Source organism: Neoarius graeffei, chromosome 7 (genome assembly GCF_027579695.1).
Source record: "Neoarius graeffei isolate fNeoGra1 chromosome 7, fNeoGra1.pri, whole genome shotgun sequence".
Taxonomy (NCBI): Eukaryota; Metazoa; Chordata; class Actinopteri; order Siluriformes; family Ariidae; genus Neoarius; species Neoarius graeffei.
In genome coordinates this window covers 80728138-80747678 of record NC_083575.1, presented here as the reverse complement: position 1 = coordinate 80747678, position 19541 = coordinate 80728138, and the positions used below count along the sequence as shown (strand labels likewise).

Below are 19541 nucleotides of genomic sequence, written 5' to 3'. Positions count from 1 at the left end.
AAGTACATTTACAGTACAATCTTGTTGCCAGAAAATTAATTTTGTGTCATCCTTATTATAGGGAAGTCGTAAGACAGTATAAAATTTATTTTTGTACTCTAATATGGAAACACTTATTTCCAGACTAATGGCAAAAAGGACAAGGACACATGAATCATTAAAATGTGTAATGACTCATAACTTATTTTGTTATTATATGACAGCTGCTTCATACTGATCCTAGAAAAGATTGTAGCACAGTAGTTTTGCTCATACCTACTGTACATAGTAATAATATTCTTGAAATCTGTCAATCAGGATTTAAGCCTCACCATAGCACTGGTTAAAGTAGTAAATGGCCTGGCTTCTCATCAGAGTTGTGTCTCCTTGCTTCTGTTACTTGACCTTTGTGCAGCTTTTGACACCATTGATCATATTACTTTCCTTGATAGACTAGAAAACGTTGTTGGGATAAAAGGAACGGCCCTCTCCGAAGTCAGGTCTTATTTGACTGTTATCAGTTTGCAGATGTAAATGGTGACTTTTCCATGCATGCTAAGGTAAATGTTGGTGTTTCACAAGGTTCTGTTTTAGGGTCACTGCTTTTTTTTCCCTATTGAGCATTCTGTTGGGGAGGTCTTTAACTCCCACCTCCGGGAGAGCTTTTCCCAGCTTCCGAGGGAGGCGGGGGACATTGAGTCTGAGTGGACCATGTTCTCTACCTCCATTGTGGACGCAGCTGTTCGGAGCTGTGGCCGCAAGGTCTCCGGTGCCTGTCGTGGCGGCAATCCCCAAACCCGGTGGTGGACACCAGAAGTAAGGGATGCCGTCAAGCTGAAGAAGGAGTCCTATCGGGCCATGTTAACCTCCAGGACTCCCGAGGCAGCAGACGGGTATCGGCAGGCCAGGCGTGCTGCAGCTCGGGCAGTTGCAGAGGCAAAAACTCGGAACTGGGAGGAGTTCGGGGAGGCCATGGAGAAGGACTATCGGTCGGCCTCGAAGAAATTCTGGCAAACCATCCGGCGCCTCAGGAGGGGGAAGCAGTACTCTGCCAACACTGTTTACAGTGCGGGTGGGGAGCTGTTGACCTCGACTGGGGACATTGTCGGGCGGTGGAAGGAATACTTTGAGGATCTCCTCAATCCTACCGTCATGTCTTCCACTGAGGAGACTGAGGCTGATGACTCAGAGGTGGACTCGTCCCTTACCCAAGCCGAAGTCACTGAGGTGGTTTGCAAGCTCCTCGGTGGCAAGGCACCGGGGGTGGATGAGATCCGCCCTGAGTATCTCAAGTCTCTGGATGTTGTGGGGCTGTCTTGGATGACACACCTCTGCAACATTGCGTGGCGGTCAGGGACAGTGCCTCTGGAGTGGCAGACTGGAGTGGTGGTCCCTCTTTTCAAGAAAGGGGACCGGAGAGTGTGCTCCAATTATAGGGGAATCAGACTTCTCAGCCTCCCGGGGAAGGTTTACTCCAGGGTACTGGAGAGGAGAATTCGACCGATAGTCGAACCTCGGATCCAGGAGGAACAATGCGGTTTTCGTCCTGGTCGCGGAACACTGGACCAGCTCTATACCCTTCATAGGGTGCTCGAGGGTTCATGGGAGTTTGCCCAACCAGTCCACATGTGCTTTGTGGATCTGGAGAAGGCATTCGACCGTGTCCCCCGTAGTATTCTGTGGGGGGTGCTTCAGGAGTATGGGGTTCGGGGCTCTTTGCTAAGGGCTGTCCGGTCCCTGTACGAACGGAGCAGGAGTCTGGTTCGCATTGCCGGCAGTAAGTCAGACATGTTCCCAGTGCATGTTGGACTCCGGCAGGGCTGCCCTTTGTCACCGGTTCTGTTCATAATTTTTATGGACAGAATTTCTAGGCGCAGCCAGGGGCCGGAAGGAATCCTGTTTGGGAACCACAGGATTTCATCTCTGCTTTTTGCGGATGATGTTGTCCTGTTGGCTTCTTCAAACCAGGACCTTCAGCATGCAATGGGGCGGTTTGCAGTCGAGTGTGAAGCGGCTGGGATGAGAATCAGCACCTCCAAGTCCGAGGCCATGGTTCTCGACCGGAAAAGGGTGGCTTGCCCTCTCCACGTTGGTGGAGAAGTTCTGCCTCAAGTGGAGGAGTTTAAGTATCTCGGGATCTTGTTCACGAGTGAGGGAAGGATGGAGCGTGAGATCGACAGGCGGATCGGTGCAGCCTCCGCAGTGATGCGGTCGCTTTACCGGTCCGTCATGGTGAAGAAGGAGCTGAGCCAAAAGGCGAAGCTCTCAATTTACCGGTCGATCTACGTTCCGACTCTCACCTATGGTCATGAGCTTTGGGTAATGACCGAAAGGACAAGATCGCGGATACAAGCGGCCGAAATGAGTTTCCTTCGCAGGGTGGCTGGGCGCTCCCTTAGAGATAGGGTGAGAAGCACAGTCACTCGGGAGGAGCTCGGAGTAGAGCCGCTGCTGCTCCACATCGAGAGGAATCAGCTGAGGTGGCTCGGGCATCTTTTTCGGATGCCTCCTGGACGCCTCCCTCGGGAGGTGTTCCAGGCATGCCCCCCTGGGAGGAGGCCCCGGGGAAGACCCAGGACACGCTGGAGGGACTATGTCTCTCAGCTAGCCTGGGAATGCCTCGGTGTTCTTCCCGAGGAGCTGGCCGAGGTGTCTGGGGAAAGGGAAGTTTGGGCTTCCCTGCTTAGACTGCTGCCTCCGCGACCCGGTCCCAGATAAAGCGGAAGAAGACGAGACGAGACGAGACACTAAAGGCCGATAACTAAGAAATAGTTTGATATATCTAAAATTATATGCATGTATTTTATTTATAGCAGTTTATAAGTAAGAATGTCAGGAGTGTTTTTCAAAGTATACTGGATACAGTCTGGTAATTAAATTAGAAACAACAAAGTTTGTGACAGAAAAAATTTTGTGACATTCTGAATAATTTATTCATATTTACTTACATGGGCGGCATGGTGGTGTAGTGGTTAGCGCTGTCGCCTCACAGCAAGAAGGTCCTGGGTTCGAGCCCCGGGGCCGGCGAGGGCCTTTCTGTGCGGAGTTTGCATGTTCTCCCTGTGTCCGCATGGGTTTCCTCCGGGTGCTCCGGTTTCCCCCACAGTCCAAAGACATGCAGGTTAGGTTAACTGGTGACTCTAAATTGACCGTAGGTGTGAATGGTTGTCTGTGTCTATGTGTCAGCCCTGTGATGACCTGGCGACTTGTCCAGGGTGTACCCCGCCTTTCGCCCGTAGTCAGCTGGGATAGGCTCCAGCTTGCCTGCGACCCTGTAGAAGGATAAAGCGGCTACAGATAATGAGATGAGATGAGATATTTACTTACATCCTGACTGGGCCCAAGGTAAATAAGAGCCAGTAATTAACTGATGAATGGCTGCCTTCTATATACTGAGTGTGTGATAACAACTTGATTGAAATGTAACGAATTTGCTTCAAAATTATTTTAAATGTAAATGGAGCACCAGCATTTTGGATAATGAACATCCAGTATGATAAGGTAGATGTACTAAATACACTCCTGGCGAGATAAAATGTGTGGGATTCACAATTTTCATTTGTTTATTTCATACTCACCCTCTGCTACAGAGTAACACATGAGGAAATCTGCCCCTGCTGGGACAGTGTAGATGTTAGCTGCTTCCTCTACCTCTTCCTCATCATCACTGTCCCCTGCCATCATGCCGGTCACTGCATCTTCATATTTCTCACCAGCGCATGCCTGTAGGTTTAGACATACACAAGTATCATATACATAGCAAAAGTATGGCATGTACTGTCAATCTGTGTCATCAAAAAAGTCACACACTAAGAATTCATTGGACACGTTTAGCGTCGATTACAGTGAGCGTTTGCCGTGGCATTGTTTCAGCAACCTTATACAACATCAAAACATTTATTTCTGTCCAGACTTGCATTAGTTTTCCACTGAGATCTTGCATTGATGTTGGGAGAGTCGAACCACTCTGTAAAGTCTTCTCCAGCACATTCCAAAGACTTTCAAATGGGTTAAGATCAAGACTCGATGGTGGCCAATTCATGTGTGAAAATGATTCCTCATGCTCCCTGAACCACTTTTTCACCGTTTGAGCCTGATGAGTCATGACATTATTGTATAGTTCAATAGCAATTCTTTCCTTAGTTTGAGATAATCTAAATCTACAGTGGATCGATATCGATTAGTTTTTATGTCTGATAATATTGGATCGTAACTACTGTACTGTATATAGTAATGATGTAAAGTGAAAGTGCTGCTTCACTGCTGTCCACCAGGCACCCAGCAGAGTCACACCATAATAAATATTGTGTTGTTGTTTCTGGCATGCGGTGTCAAAGAAAGGAATGAATATGTATTCATAACTGATGTGTATCTCATTATTGGTGTCACTGTCACAAGACAATGCAGTAATTTATTGACGTGAAATACACAACACTACACAATTTGATGGTTCATATGTTACAATATTATTTTTCTATTAAGGTTGATTTTGTGCCCTTGCAAATATTTTACATTTATTTTCCTTATATATATATATATATATATATATATATATATATATATATATATCCCTTAGTTACATTACACTACATTACACGCTGTTAATGATGCATACCTGCACGTGATTAATGCACAATTAGTGCACCTATTGAGGTATTTCACTCACGTGACCAAGTCATGTGATGCTGCCATTTTGGACGTCACGGCTCGAATCAGTTTGAATGCGAGGAAGGCGACAAACGAGAAACATAAAAGAAAAAGGAGCGAGATGCAGAAAACACCTTCACTATCCAGCGACGTAGGGCATTTACAGGGCGAGCAGAGGGAGAGGTATTTGCAAAAATTGAGGTTAGCAGGCTTAGAGAACGACGTTTACCTGCTTCCACCAGGATTGTTCACTGACGTACGGAAGTACACAAAGCCCTCGTCTTTACCTGACTTCGGCCCACAGGATCTGTATACCTATGAAGTTAAAAACCCATCGCTATACACAGGTATTGATCTGAAAGCGTATAAGAGTTTGGATGCCTACAAATATTTTGTCAGGCTGGGTAACATGCCTACATCAGTGGGTCGTCCCTGGAGCCGGTGGTCGCCATCTTATTACAGCTCAGGTTTGTTCACATTTTCATTTACTTTCGGTCCTCAGGATAAACAAAATGTTATTAAATGTCATTGAAATAACTTCTTAGTCTGTTGAGACATGGCCCGTTATAAATTTGCTGTTACCAGGCAATGACTAAGAACTGTATTAGTAGGGTCGGTGTCCGTGTTGTAGCAGTGTACTAGCAGCTAGCTGTTAGCACTAGCTAATGTCAACAACATCGTAGCTGGTATGTTACTGTAGCAATGTTTACGTTCAGTCATTTGGATGACTGTTAAAACCTTTCAGTCTCAAGTTTTTCCTTTACTGGATTTACTAGTTTACTGAGCCATCGCGCGCTCTCCGGCCAGGCCGGGAGCCATGGCGCGCTCTCCGGCCGGGCCGGGAGCCATGGCGCGCTCTCCGGCCGGGCCGGGAGCCATGGCGCGCTCTCCGGCCGGGCCGGGAGCCATGGCGCGCTCTCCGGCCGGGCCGGGAGCCGTGGCGCGCTAGCTCAGTAAACTAGTAAATCCAGTAAAGGAAAAACTTGAGACTGAAAGGTTTTAACAGTCATCCAAATGACTGAACGTAAATATTGCTACAGTAACATACTAGCTACTGTTGTTGACATTAGCTAGCTTGCCGTCCAAAATGGTGGACACCGGGGCGTCACATGACCCTGTGACGTCAGGTGAAATACCTCAATAAAGACTGTTTAAATGCATGCTCAGTGCGAAGTATTGAGTTACTCTGTGGACACTTCATCAAGCCTTAGTTCCTTCTTTGCATTTGCAGTTACCTGATCTGTTTTCTTGTTTCCTTATATTTGATTCTGCCTGTTCCTGTGAAAGCCTATTTGTGCCTCGCCTGACCTTTTGCTTATTTATCGTGTTTGATTTCTGCTTGCCGATTTGGATTGTCTGCCTCTTTTCACTTTACTTACTTACGGCCCTTAGCTCCTCCTGGAGCATAGGCCATCGACAATCTCCCTCCTCTATCTCATCTTGTCTTGGGCTAGCCTCTTAAGTGTGTTTCAGGTGTAGCCCCAGCTCTTCATTACAGCCTCAACACCATGCCTCCAGGTGTTTTTGGGGCGTCGTCTTTTCCGCTTGCCCTGGGGATTCCATTTGAAAGCTTGCCTTGTAACACTGTCTGGATGTTTCCTCAAGGTGGGGCCAATCCATCTCCCCTCTTTTCATTATTCTTAATCAGGGCTTTGAACCGGTTCAAGGAACGAAAACGAAAACCGGGAACTTTTTCTATTTCACATGGAACAGAAACGAAACCAGAAACTTTATTATTTTTTATGTTCCGGAACAGAAACGCTTATTAAAAATAATGGTAACCGGTTAATACCGGTTTTTATTTCGTTCCTCAAAGTTTCTGTAGCCTACAAATAGTCATTCTCCTCCTGCGCAAGTTTCTATGACCCGCTGGGGTTCACTTCCTGTGTGACGTTCGCTGATTGAATGGAGAGAGCGGGAAGGTGGACTGCTAGTGGGTAATTGCATTACTGAGTGTCTGAGCAAAGAAGAGCCTGAACGTTGCAACCTCCCTATTGGCTGTTTGTAAAAATGTATCAGTTGTTGCCCTTCCCACGGGAATCATCGCGGGCTCGAGAGACGAGACCTGACGAGTTAGTTCGTTGGTAGCAGAACAAAATGTCTGGACACAAATCGGGTTTTCAGAAAAGGAAAGAAAATAAACGGAGGGTCGAAAATACAAAAAAGGAGGCAGAAAATGCAAAACGAGTTTTAAGGTAGGACAAATGGTTAGTTTTCTGAGGCAGCCCGCCGTGGCTGTCTGCAGGCTTATTTATTATAGCCCATTTAGTTAAAATAGTTGATATAAAATGTTTATAGTTATGTGATGGTTGTCCTGATTTAGACTGTTGTTTTTTTGGGGGGGGTTGCACGATGTTGCACCCGGGTCCAGATTAGGGCAGAACCGGCTCTGGCTACATTTCAGCTGTAGTTTATGTATGTATGCACTTGCATAGATGTGTACTTCCAATATCGCGCCTAACAAAATCTCGCGGCGCGGTGACGTCATGCGGTAGCCCTCTATAGGGCCTGACTAGCCTTTGGTAACACACTAAACGAATTCTCTTTCATTTTTGGCACTTTTTCTGTTTGTGTAGATGGGAAGACATACTGAGAATCCAAATCACCAACATTTGAAATAATAATTGTTTTGAATTATTTCTTGTCTTATTTAATGAAGGTTGTAATAGAATTAGCCTACATTTGGCTTAAGCTGGATGAGACAGAGACATAATTTTATAGCCATTTGTTAAACAGCTGACAGGGAACGTAATTAACCGTTCCGGGAACGAAATTTTTTTGTTCTAACCGGTTCGGGAACGTCTATTTAATGGTGGAACCCAAAACCGGAAACGTTAAAATTCCGTTTCTGTTCGGAACGAACCAATAGGAAAAAAATTCTGGTTCAAAGCCCTGTTCTTAATAAAACCTATTCGGCACTTACTGTACATCCGTCTCCTATGTACCTAGACCCTGACTTTATGATTGTAGACAAATAAAAGAATGTTGTTCAACAAGTTCAGGATTTATCTCTCATAGGGTTGATTTGGAAAGCTGGCATTTACTTTCAATTTCACTTATATTTTGAAAGGGCAAAAATTCCTTAGGACTTTGTTTATAGCCAAAGCTAAAGACTCTGAGTCACAATGATATGAATAATTTAGTCATATGATTTGCTGGTGAACAGACCAAAGGTCAAGTTATTTCAAAATCCAGAGTAAATAAAAGAGAATTTCCTGTAAGAGGTTGTAATTTCACTGATTTCAACCATCATTCTTACTTACTATCTGATAATAGTCACATCAGTTGGGTTTTATTCATAGTGTATAATATGTTCATAATTTTGGTATTTATATTCATTAATCATAAGTGTGTTACATGCTATATGTGTCATCACCATTTCAGAATTAATCCAGAATTGCTTCCACAATAAATGACAAAAATCAAGTTAATGTTTTTCAACCTACCTATAAGGAGCATAATATCTTATTTATTTTTTAATATAGCTTTTAATGCTTTCTTTTATTGCTTTCTAACTATGCATAGGTTGTTATTAGTCATAATGGTTGGGTAGTACAATGGTTAGGGGAAGCCATGATTAGGTCTATCTAAAACATCTTTGGAACCAAAAGGTTGCTGGTTCGATTCCCTGGACCAGCAAGACTGGCTGAAGTGCCCTTGAGCAAGGCACCTAACCCCCAACTGCTCCGGCAAGAGTGGTGGCATACCTTGTGTCTGATTAGCCAAAGAAAAACTGATGATGCGATTATCGGTTCAGGCAGGAGCATGACCAAAACTAAAAAACTTGTGTGGTATGGCATTATAATAAATATTCTGTGGTTGTTTGAAGAGAGCAACTGGACTTGCTTGACGATTCTTGAAAATGTTTCGCCTCTCACCCTAAAGGCATCCTCAGTTCTGTCTGATTAATAGGGAGTATCCAGTATTTATCCTCTCATGGATCATCATAGAATCCGAATCAGAATGCTGATGGCAGAATTGCTGATGGCAATTTTACTAGTTAACCTAAAGGTCACAATAGTGGAAGAAAAAGAACAGAAATACACAATAGATATAAAAGTTGAATGCGGCATTTTTGTCCTGATGCTGAAGTTTATGGACATCCAAAATACAATCAGCTTTTTATAAGCATTTTCTTTAAGTTTTTTTTCAAAGTCTGTACTATAAATTAACATGAGCTAGAAGATAGTGCTTTTCTGCAACAGTGTCAGAAGGAAGAGACAAAGAAAAGTGAGCATCAACACATTATTTTAGTTAATGTTTCTGGTTGAATTGCTGCTATTCATCCATGGCTGCCTATGCTGGCTTTTTGAATTGCTTTAAAAAATTTGCTCATAATTGCTAGTCCTATTTCATGAAAATGTTTCCTTCACCACTAAACACTTGGAAGTGATCCATTTAATTATGCATTTGTAATCACACTAAATCGAGAAGAATAGTTTAGTTTAATTGGAAATACAATAATCTGTGGCCTCACTATCATACAATCTTTTCGAGTATGATGATGATGATGGTGATTGTTTACATATTCGAAATAAACTAACAGTGAATAAATAAGCAGAAAACAAGAAAAGCAAATCAGCATTTGCAACAAGAACAGGTAAAAAGCCACTAAATTAGAAAATAAACCATAAATAATATAGGTAATAATAATATATCAAAATCAAAAGTGGACTGGAGTTCAAAGGAGTGGGCTGAAGTAAAAACTTATTTAATCCCATTCCCACCCCTCTTCTTATATTTAGTCAATATAAATTGATTATCGAGCTTCCTTATATATATATATATATATATATATATATATATATATATATATATATATATATATATATACACACACTGTATATTACTTATTACTTCAACTATTCAGATATCAATTCTCTATGACTATATCATATAATTAATTATATATGTATATCCATATGTCTACACATAAGTTTACTACGTAATAATACCACGCTCACAATGGAGAAGAACAAGATAAAAACAAAACAAATAGATGATGACTCAAAAAAGAACAAAATAAAAAAAATACACAGTAAACAGCCAGTTATGATTAATCCCCTTCATCCTTATACCTTGTGAAAATCAAATTTTTGTACATCTTTTTAAACCGCTTCATGTCTGGACATCCCTTGAGCTCCTCATTAAACTGTTCCACCGCTTCACCCCACAAACAGAAATACAAAAACTTTTCTTGGTTGTGTGCACCCTATAATTTTTAAATTTAAATAACCCCCTTAAATTATAACTCCCTTCTCTTTCAGTGAACAGTTTTTGAATATTATGTGGTAGTTGATTATTGTTTGCTTTGAATAATATTTGTGCCGTTTGATCGTCCACCAGCTCTACAAATTTCAGTATTTCTGACTGTAAGAATAATGTACTTGTATGATCCCAGTAATCAGCCTTGTGTATAATCCTTATTGCTCTTTTTTGGAGAATGAATAATGAATGTATTGTATTTTTGTAATTATTGCCCCATACCTCTGCACTGTAACTTAAATAAGGTGAAACCAGGGAACAGTAAAGAATGCGGAGTGAATTGTGATCTAGAAACTGTTTGACTTTGTTTAATATTGCAATACTTCTTGATACTTTGGATTGCATGTTTTTATATGTGGTTTCCAGCTGAGTTTTTCATCAATAGTTGTTCCAAGAAATTTGATTTTCTATAATAACCCCATCTATTTGAATATTTATTTGTGTGTTTGTTTTGTTGTTACCAAATAATATTACTTTGGATTTATTCAAGTTTAATGATAATTTGTTACTGTTGAACCATATTATTAAATGTACTTATTTCTGTTGTGATCTCCTGCAATAGTTCCATTAAATTATCACCAGAAAAGAGGATATTTGTATCGTCCGCAAACAAAACAAGCTTCATTATTTTAGATACACTATATGTCGTTGATATATAGTGTAAAAAACTTTGGTCCTAACACTGACCCCTGGGGAACACCACAAGTTATGTCCAAACATGAGGAAGAACAATCTCCCAGCTTCACAAACTGTCTCCTGTTACTTAAGTAGCTTTTAACCCAGTTTAAAACTATACCCCTGATGCCATATCGTTCCAGTTTTTTTATTAATATGTCATGATTTATTGTATCAAACGCTTTCTTTAAATCAATGAATATTCCAACTGCATTTTTTTCTGCTCTATTGAATTGGTGATTTCTTCAACTAATTCTATTAAAGCCATTGATGTTGATCTATATGGTCTAAATCCATACTGACTGTCACTAAGTAGTTTATGTTTGTCAATGAATTTATCCAATCAGTTATTGAAAAGTTTTTCAAGAATTTTGGAGAATTGCGGAAGTAATGAGACAGGTCTGTAGTTTGTGAAGTGGTGTTTGCTCCCAGATTTGTACAGAGGAATGACTTTTGCTGTTTTCATTCTGCTTGGAAATGTACCGGTTAGAAATGACAAATTACATCTATATGTAAATGGTTTGGATATTCCATCTTTTTCAATATCATCATGTCAATGTCATCACAGTCGGTAGATTTTTTTTGTTCATACATTTCCCAACAATATCAACAATTTCTTTTTCTTCCACTGCTGTGAGGAACATTGAAAAAGGATTATTGTCTATCAAATTGCCCAGATTTTCAACAGATATTCCTGGATCCGGGATTTGTTCTGCTAAGACTGGTCCTATGTTTACAAAGTAATGGCTGAAACTATTAACTACCACATCAATTAAAATAGTATCATTAAAAAAAATAATTGACAGTTAAAGTAGAACTGAGAATATACTGTATTATTACTTTAGAAGTAAATCTGACCTTGCATGTTGTCTAAAATGTTACGAATCTTTGTGTAAACTGCATTTATAACATCGTATGTCCATTCAAACAGTGAGGAGCTTCTCTCAGCTTTCCATCTTGCCTGTCTCTCATGTTCCTCCTGAGCTTTCCTTTTTTCTCTCTCAAATTCTTCCCCTTTAAACTTCTTCCTCAGCTCTTCTATCTTCTTCTGTCTCTGCCCTTCATTCTCTTTCAGGATGCGTTGTTTCTCTGCTTCTATCGCTCTCTCGGCTTCCTGAAGAATCTTTGTAGTGCAATGTTCTCCACCATTTACCGTTACCATCTTATCAATTTGGTCCAGGAGCTGGATGACTTGTTCTGGATTTTGATCTTCATTATTGAACACATGGTATCCACCTTTGCATTTCTTGATGAAATTCAAAAGCTTTGGACTGTTGTGTACAAATTGATGAACATCTTCCCCCTTCAGTTGATCTCCGTGAGTGAAGAGAGCCATAGTGTAACTGAATGACTTTTCCCCAAAAATTGCTTGAAACATCTTAACTGTGTCTTCTTCTTCCTGTGTAAATCTACCTATGCTGATCACAACTAAAAGGACATGAGGTCCTGGAGCAGAGAATGGGATGCACAGTTTAATCCGATTAACCACCTCATCTGCAGATAACTGATTGTCAAACAGGCCTGGAGAGTCAATAACAAACACCTTTCTGCCATGTACGCTTCCACTGGCTTTCTCACACTGTGTGGTAACAGAAGAAGAGGATGTCTTTGATTCAAAAGACTTTTTTCCAAGGATGGTGTTTCCTGTTGCACTTTTGCCCACACCCGTCTTTCCGATAAGCAGGATCCGAAGCTCATTGTTGAATTCTGTTATTGTTAGAACATGAAATTAATTTCATGTCTGATAGCACTTTTGGGATGTTTTTGTAAATGTTAATATACAGTACATACCTGGTTCACTCGAAGGGGTGCTCTCTTTAAAAATCTGTGAGAAAAGGCATTTAGTGTGGTCTATGTTACATGTACAAATATACCAATACAATGTACAAAAATTATCAAATAATTGACCTCCTACCGTAGGTGTCATCCAGGAGCATATACATTAATTATGTGATGTAGGTGCATATATGGGGACAAATATCTCCATGGGTAGTTCACTTATGCTGTATTCATCTCATCTCATCTCATCATCTCTAGCCGCTTTATCCTTCTACAGGGTCGCAGGCAAGCTGGAGCCTATCCCAGCTGACTACGGGCGAAAGGCGGGGTACACCCTGGACAAGTCGCCAGGTCATCACAGGGCTGACACATAGACACAGACAACCATTCACACTCACATTCACACCTACGGTCAATTTAGAGTCACCAGTTAACCTAACCTGCATGTCTTTGGACTGTGGGGGAAACCGGAGCACCCGGAGGAAACCCACACAGACACGGGGAGAACATGCAAACTCCACACAGAAAGGCCCTCGCCGGCCCCGGGGCTCGAACCCAGGACCTTCTTGCTGTGAGGCGACAGCGCTAACCACTACACCACCATGCTGCCATGCTGTATTCATCTCTTTACAAATGCTAATCCATGGTCAGCAAGCAGTCAAAACTTCACATGAGTTAATTATACTGTAGCTGTAATGAAATTCTTCTCTATGAATATTATTGCTTGGATATGGTTTATGTTGGAGAAAGTATTCAGTCATTTTCTTCAATGGAAAGTCAATCATTGACGCATTCAGCATCCAATACATACTGAATGTTATTTAATGTTATGGTTTTTTCTACCTTTCACTTTTGTCATCCTCAAGGCTACAATTGTATACATCCAACCATCCATCCATTATCTACAGTGGTGCTTGAAAGTTTGTGAACCTTTTAGAATTTTTTATATTTTTTGCATAAATATGACCGAAAACATCAGATTTTCACACAAGTCCTAAAAGTAGATAAAGAGAACCCAGTTAAACAAATGAGACAAAAATATTATACTTGGTCATTTATTTATTGAGGAAAATGATCCAATATTACATATCTGTGAGTGGCAAAAGTATGTGAACCTCTAGGATTAGCAGTTAATTTGAAGGTGAAATTAGAGTCAGGTGTTTTCAATCAATAGGATGACAATTGACGTCTAACTGGTAGAGGAGGAGGTGTCGCGGTTATTTATAATGATTATCTAGGTGTAACACACAAACCTGGTTATAAATTCCCTTACAGAAAAAACACATGAATTTCCCATGTATTTCACATGCGATCACATGCTACCACATGTGTTACCATGTAGAGCACATGTGGAAAGCATGTTACCACATGTGTAAAACATTCCCACATGTGATTCACATAAAATTGGGCCAAAACCACATGTTTCCCATGTGCAAAACACATTTTCCACATATTTCACATGTGAGAAATCACATGTGAAGTTCATGTGGTTTTTCTGTAAGGGTTTAATACATTTGAAGTTCTTCATACTCATATAATGTATGTAGCCTCAAAAAAATAGGCCTACCCAGTTAATTCCATTACTTATTATTTTCAGGCCCCCGGGGCCATATTCTGAGTTTCTTTCTGAATTTGCAGATTTTATCCGAGACCTGGTTATTTCCTTAGACAAAGCTTTAGCTGTCTGAGATTTTAATATTCACTTCAATAACCCAGAAGACCCTTTGAAAACAGCATTTGTGTCCATTTTAGATTCAGTAGGGATTAATCAGAATGTCATAGGACCAACCCATAATAGTGGTCACACCCTTGATCTAATACTAACATTCGGGTTAAACGTAGGAAATATAGTCACACTTCCACAGTCTGAAGTTATCTCAGATCATTACCTCATCTCATTCAAAATATGAGTAATAATATATGCACCTCACCATGCTACTGTATTAAACATACATTCATGTCAACTACTGCACAGAGCTTTATAAATGATTTCCCAGAGTTATCAACTTTGATTGGGTCACTGTCAGCCCCTGCAGAACTTGATCAGGCAACTGAATGCTTAGAGTCAACGTTCCGCTATACTTTAGATAATGTAGCTCCTCTTAAAAGGAAAATGATCAGAGAGAAAAAAATTAGCACCCTGGTATAATGATGACACTCGCACTTTAAAACAGACCACTCGAAAATTGGAACGTAAATGGCATCAAACAAAATTGGTAGCGTTCAAATTAGCGTGGAAGGAGAGCTTCCTGAAGTATACTGTAGAAAAGCTCTTAGTGCTGCTAGATCAACATATCTCTTCTCCTTAATAGAAGATAACAAAAATAATCCTAGATTTCTATTTAATACTGTAGCAAAATTAACCAGGAATAAGTCCACTATAGACACATGCACACCTGCAGTATGTAGTAGCAACGATTTCATGATTTTTTTTAATGATAAAATTGAGAATATCCGACAAAAAATTCAAACTACTAATTTAAGGTCAGACAATGTAAGTGACCCTGTAGTTAACAATATAACTGTATCAGATCATCAATTAGAATGTTGTACTTCCCTAAACGAAACTGAATTACTTTCATTAATCTTGGCATCAAAAGCCTCAACTTGCGTACTAGATCCCTTACCTACATGTCTATTCAAACAGATAATACCTGAAGTAATTGAACCGCTTCTAAAAATAATAAATTCTTCTCTTACGATTGGCTATGTACCCAAATCCTTTAAACTAGCAGTTATCAAATCCCTGATTAAAAACCCTGACTTTGATCCCTGTCAGCTGTCCAATTATCAGCCAATATCAAACCTCCCCTTTATCTCCAAGATCCTTGAAAAAGCTGTGGCACAGCAGTTATGCTCATATTTACATAGGAATAACATCCATGAAATGTATCAGTCAGGATTTAGACCTAATCATAGCACAGAGACAGCTTTGGTTAAAGTAGTAAATGACCTACTGTTGGCGTCTGATCAGGGCTGTGTCTCTCTGCTTGTGTTGCTTGACCTTAGTGCAGCATTTGATACCATGGATCATTCCATTCTTCTGGATAGACTAGAAAATGTTGTGGGAGTTAAGGGAACATCCCTCTCCTGGCTCAGGTCTTATTTAACTGATCACTATCAGTATGTTGATATAAATGGCAATATGTCTAGACGTACTGAGGAAAAGTTTGATGTTCCACAAGGTTCTGTCTTGGGTCCACTGCTTTTTTCTTTATATATGTTACCTCTGGGTGATGTTATTCATAAACATTGTATTAGTTTCCACTGTTATGCTGATGACACACAGTTGTATGTTTCTGCAAAACCAGATGAGAGACACCAGCTTAATAGAATTGAGGAATGTGTAAAGGACATTAGACACTGGATGCTTATTAATTTCCTTTTGCTTAACTCTGACAAAACTGAAGTACTTGTACTAGGACCACATGCAGCTAGAAGTAAGTTTTCTGATTACACAGTAACTCTGGATGGCCTTTCTGTTTCTTCATGTGCAGCAGTAAAAGACCTCGGAGTGAGTTATTGACCCCAGTCTTTCATTTGAAACTCACATGGATAACATTACCCGGATAGCTTTCTTTCATCTCAGAAATATTGCAAAGATAAGAAATTTAATGTCACTACCATACGTGACGCGGAAAAACTAGTTCATTCTTTTGTTACCTCCAGGTTGGATTATTGTAATGCCTTACTGTCTGGATGTTCCAATAAGTGCATAAACAAGCTCCAGTTAGTTCAAAATGCAGCAGCAAGAGTCCTTACTAGAACTAGAAAATATGACCACATCACCCCTGTCTTATCCACACTGCATTGGCTCCCAATCAAATTTCGTATTGATTATAAAGTACTACTATTGACCTGTAAAGCACTGAATGGTCTCGCACCACAATACCTAAGTGAACTTCTGGTCCTCCATGACCCGAATGGTCTTGCACCACAATACCTAAGTGAACTTCTGGTCCTCCATGACCCGAATGGTCTCGCACCACAATACCTAAGTGAACTTCTGGTCCTCCATGACCCGCCATGCCTACTTAGATCAAAAGGTGCAGACTATCTGCTGGTACCTCGTATAGTGAAGGCTACATTAGGGGGCAGAGCCTTTTCTTACAAAGCCCCACAGTTATGGAACAGCCTTCCAAGTAGTGTTCGGGAATCAGACACAGTCTCAGTGTTTAAGTCTAGGCTGAAAACATATCTGTTTCGTCAAGCCTTTTGTTAATAGTGTTTATGAGGTAAAGGTGTAGATCTGGAGGGTCCTCAGACATAGAGTGTTTTGGTAAACTGGGATGTATGGATGCTGTCAGTCCCCACTCGCTTGCTCACTCGAGTTTGTTGACGGTGTAGTGGCTGCTGCTTTATGTCCTGGGGCTCCCTCATACCTGTGTTACCTTCTGGCTCTGCCCTTTTAGTTATGCTGTCATAGTTAGTTGCTGGAGTCCCTGCTTGTACTCAGTGTGTACTGTGTACTGTTCCTACTTATTCAGGTGACATTGGGCATACCTAACAACCTGTGTTTTCTCCCTCTCTCTCTCTCTCTCTCTCTCTCTCTCCCCCTCCCCCCAAATCTGTCCCTCTGAGTTACATGTCGGTCCTGAGATCGAGATGCTGACCTCTTCTGCTCCTTGGACCTGCTTGATCCATCCTGGTGCCCTGTGTCTGGTTGGAGTCTCATCGCATCGCTCCTGTGGAGGACAGCCCCATGAGGACAGTTGAAAGTCACACTTGGAGGACGCTCTGGACTCTTACAGTAATGCTTTTATGGCTGAGGACTACAGTTGTCTTGCTAACTTTAGGACTGCAGTTGTCATGAACCGTTTTGCACTCAGATTTCCATCAGTGAAGAGTTTATAACATCAACGAAACTGACTTCATGTTAAAACTGTTAATATTATAGTCATGCTGTCTGTTGTTGCCCAAATGAGGCTGGGTTCCCTTTTGAATCTGGTTCCTCTTGAGGTTTCTTCCTCATGTTGTCTGAGGGAGTTTTTCCTTGCCACCGTTGCCACAGGCTTACTCATTGGGGATAGATTAGGGATAAAATTAGTTCATGTTTTAAGTCGTTCAAATTCTGTAAAGCTGCTTTGCGACAATGCTTATTGTTAAAAGCGCTATACAAATAAACTTGACTTGACTTGACTTGACTTAAAATTCCTCCAAGCCGGTGTGCAGGACTGATCAACAGTTACCGGAAATGTTTAGTTGCAGTTATTGCTGCACAAGGGGGTCACACCAGATACTGAAAGCAAAGGTTCACATACTTTTGCCACTCACAGATATGTAATATTGGATCATTTTCCTCAATAAATGAATGACCAAGTAGAATATTTTTGTCTCGTTTGTTTAACTGGGTTCTCTTTATCCACTTTTAGGATTTGCATGAAAATCTGATGATGTTTTAGGTCCTATTTATGCAGCAATATAGAAAATTCTAAAGGGTTCACAAACTTTCAAGCACCACTGTATATGTCAGGGTAATGGGTGAAGCTGGAGCCAATCCCAGCTGACTTCCCTGCTAAATCCCAGGTGAGAGTTGGGATACACCCTGGATATTTCGCCAATCTGTCACAGATCTAACACAGAGACGAACAACCATCCCCACTCACATTCCCACCTATGGGCAATTTAGAGTAGCCAGCTGACCTAATTTTCATATCTTTGGACTGTTGCAGGAAACCCATGCAGGCACAAGGAGAACATGCAAACTTCACACAGAAAGGCCCCAGTCAACCACAAGGTTCGAACCCGGAACCTTCTTGCTGTGAGGCAACAGTGCTAACCACTGCACTACTGGGCTGCTCCCAGTTGTATATACAATAATATAAAAAACACAAAACTCTTTCTTGCACATAATCTAACTTTACACTTAACAAAAGAAGTACATTATTATATCAGTTCGGACATTTCAGCTTACCTGAAACACAAAAGCTGCAACAACCACAGAACATGCCAGCAGCAGCAGGAAACCCATGCAGGCACAGGGAGAACATGCAAACTTCACACAGAAAGGCCCCAGTCAACCACAAGGTTCGAACCCAGAACCTTCTTGCTGTGAGGCAACAGTGCTAACCACTGCACTACTGGGCTGCTCCCAGTTGTATATACAATAATATAAAAAACACAAAACTCTTTCTTGCACATAATCTAACTTTACACTTAACAAAAGAAGTACATTATTATATCAGTTCGGACATTTCAGCTTACCTGAAACACAAAAGCTGCAACAACCACAGAACATGCCAGCAGCAGCAGCAGCAGCTTAGAAGAAAGAAGCCAGGGCATGTACTGCTTTATTCGTCCTGAGAATTTTTATGTTAAAGTTCAAATAAATTAACTCAATAACACAGCCATATGACAATTATTCAAAAATACTGTAATTAAAATTAATGTATCAACAAAATTAAGTTACATTTAATATGATATATAATCTTAAAATTGACATATGAAAACCCTTTTAGACATACGCCTCACCTGCCATCTTGCTTGTGGATGTTGGAGTCTCTCTGATCTGAGTTTGGAACTCATTATCTCTCAGAGCCTGAGTTTTGTTTTCCCATGAAAGATTAGTTTCACTTTTATTTCTCCTTCATGAGCAACACTCACACAAAACAAGAGCCTTTGTTATAGCACTTGACTACGCCATAAACAGATCTTAGTCTGTTTTTGTTGTGTGAGAAAATGTATTCTCTCTTAAGGTTGTGGTGAAGGGAAGCTATGGCAGGTTTTTAGTGTGACTTTAAATGTTAAAACATTATAAACTAAAAATTTTAATTCATAGAGATACTCTAATTGCAGAAATTCAATTACAGCTTTAAACTTTATAGGTCTATATTTATTAGGTAATTTATTATTGTTTGTTTTTCATATCGTTATATTTATCTCAAATATATTCCTAAAATGTCTTAATTCGCAAAACTAGGCAAAACAGCAGATTGTTTACTTGTAAATATAGGTGAGAGTCGGATAGGGTGACCACCTGTCCCGCATAGCGCGTGCGCGTACAGCATTTGAAGCCGAATTTATGCGTCCCGCAAATTCAGAACGTGTCCTGCATAATCGATGCTTGCTGAGGGGGATGTCGCTCTCCCCGGGCCACCCAGGCAGCCAAACGAATATTACTTGACATTTCAGCACACCACCGTCGCCACTATAGACTGTAGAACAAAACCACACACACACCCCTCACAACTGACTGG

The 19541-nt window shown here is 40.8% G+C and overlaps 1 protein-coding gene across 1 annotated transcript; it reads right to left on the bottom strand.

Moving 5' to 3' along the window:
• Positions 1-113: 113 nt before the first annotated feature.
• Positions 114-18823, bottom strand: LOC132888930 (GTPase IMAP family member 9-like). Its single transcript, XM_060925020.1, has 5 exons — positions 18817-18823; positions 18550-18644; positions 11477-12280; positions 3558-3702; positions 114-124 (listed from the first exon to the last, which is right to left on the bottom strand). The coding sequence occupies exons 1-5, from the start codon at positions 18821-18823 to the stop codon at positions 114-116; spliced, it is 1062 nt and encodes a 353-aa protein (XP_060781003.1).
• Between the last annotated feature and the right edge of the window lie 718 nt (positions 18824-19541).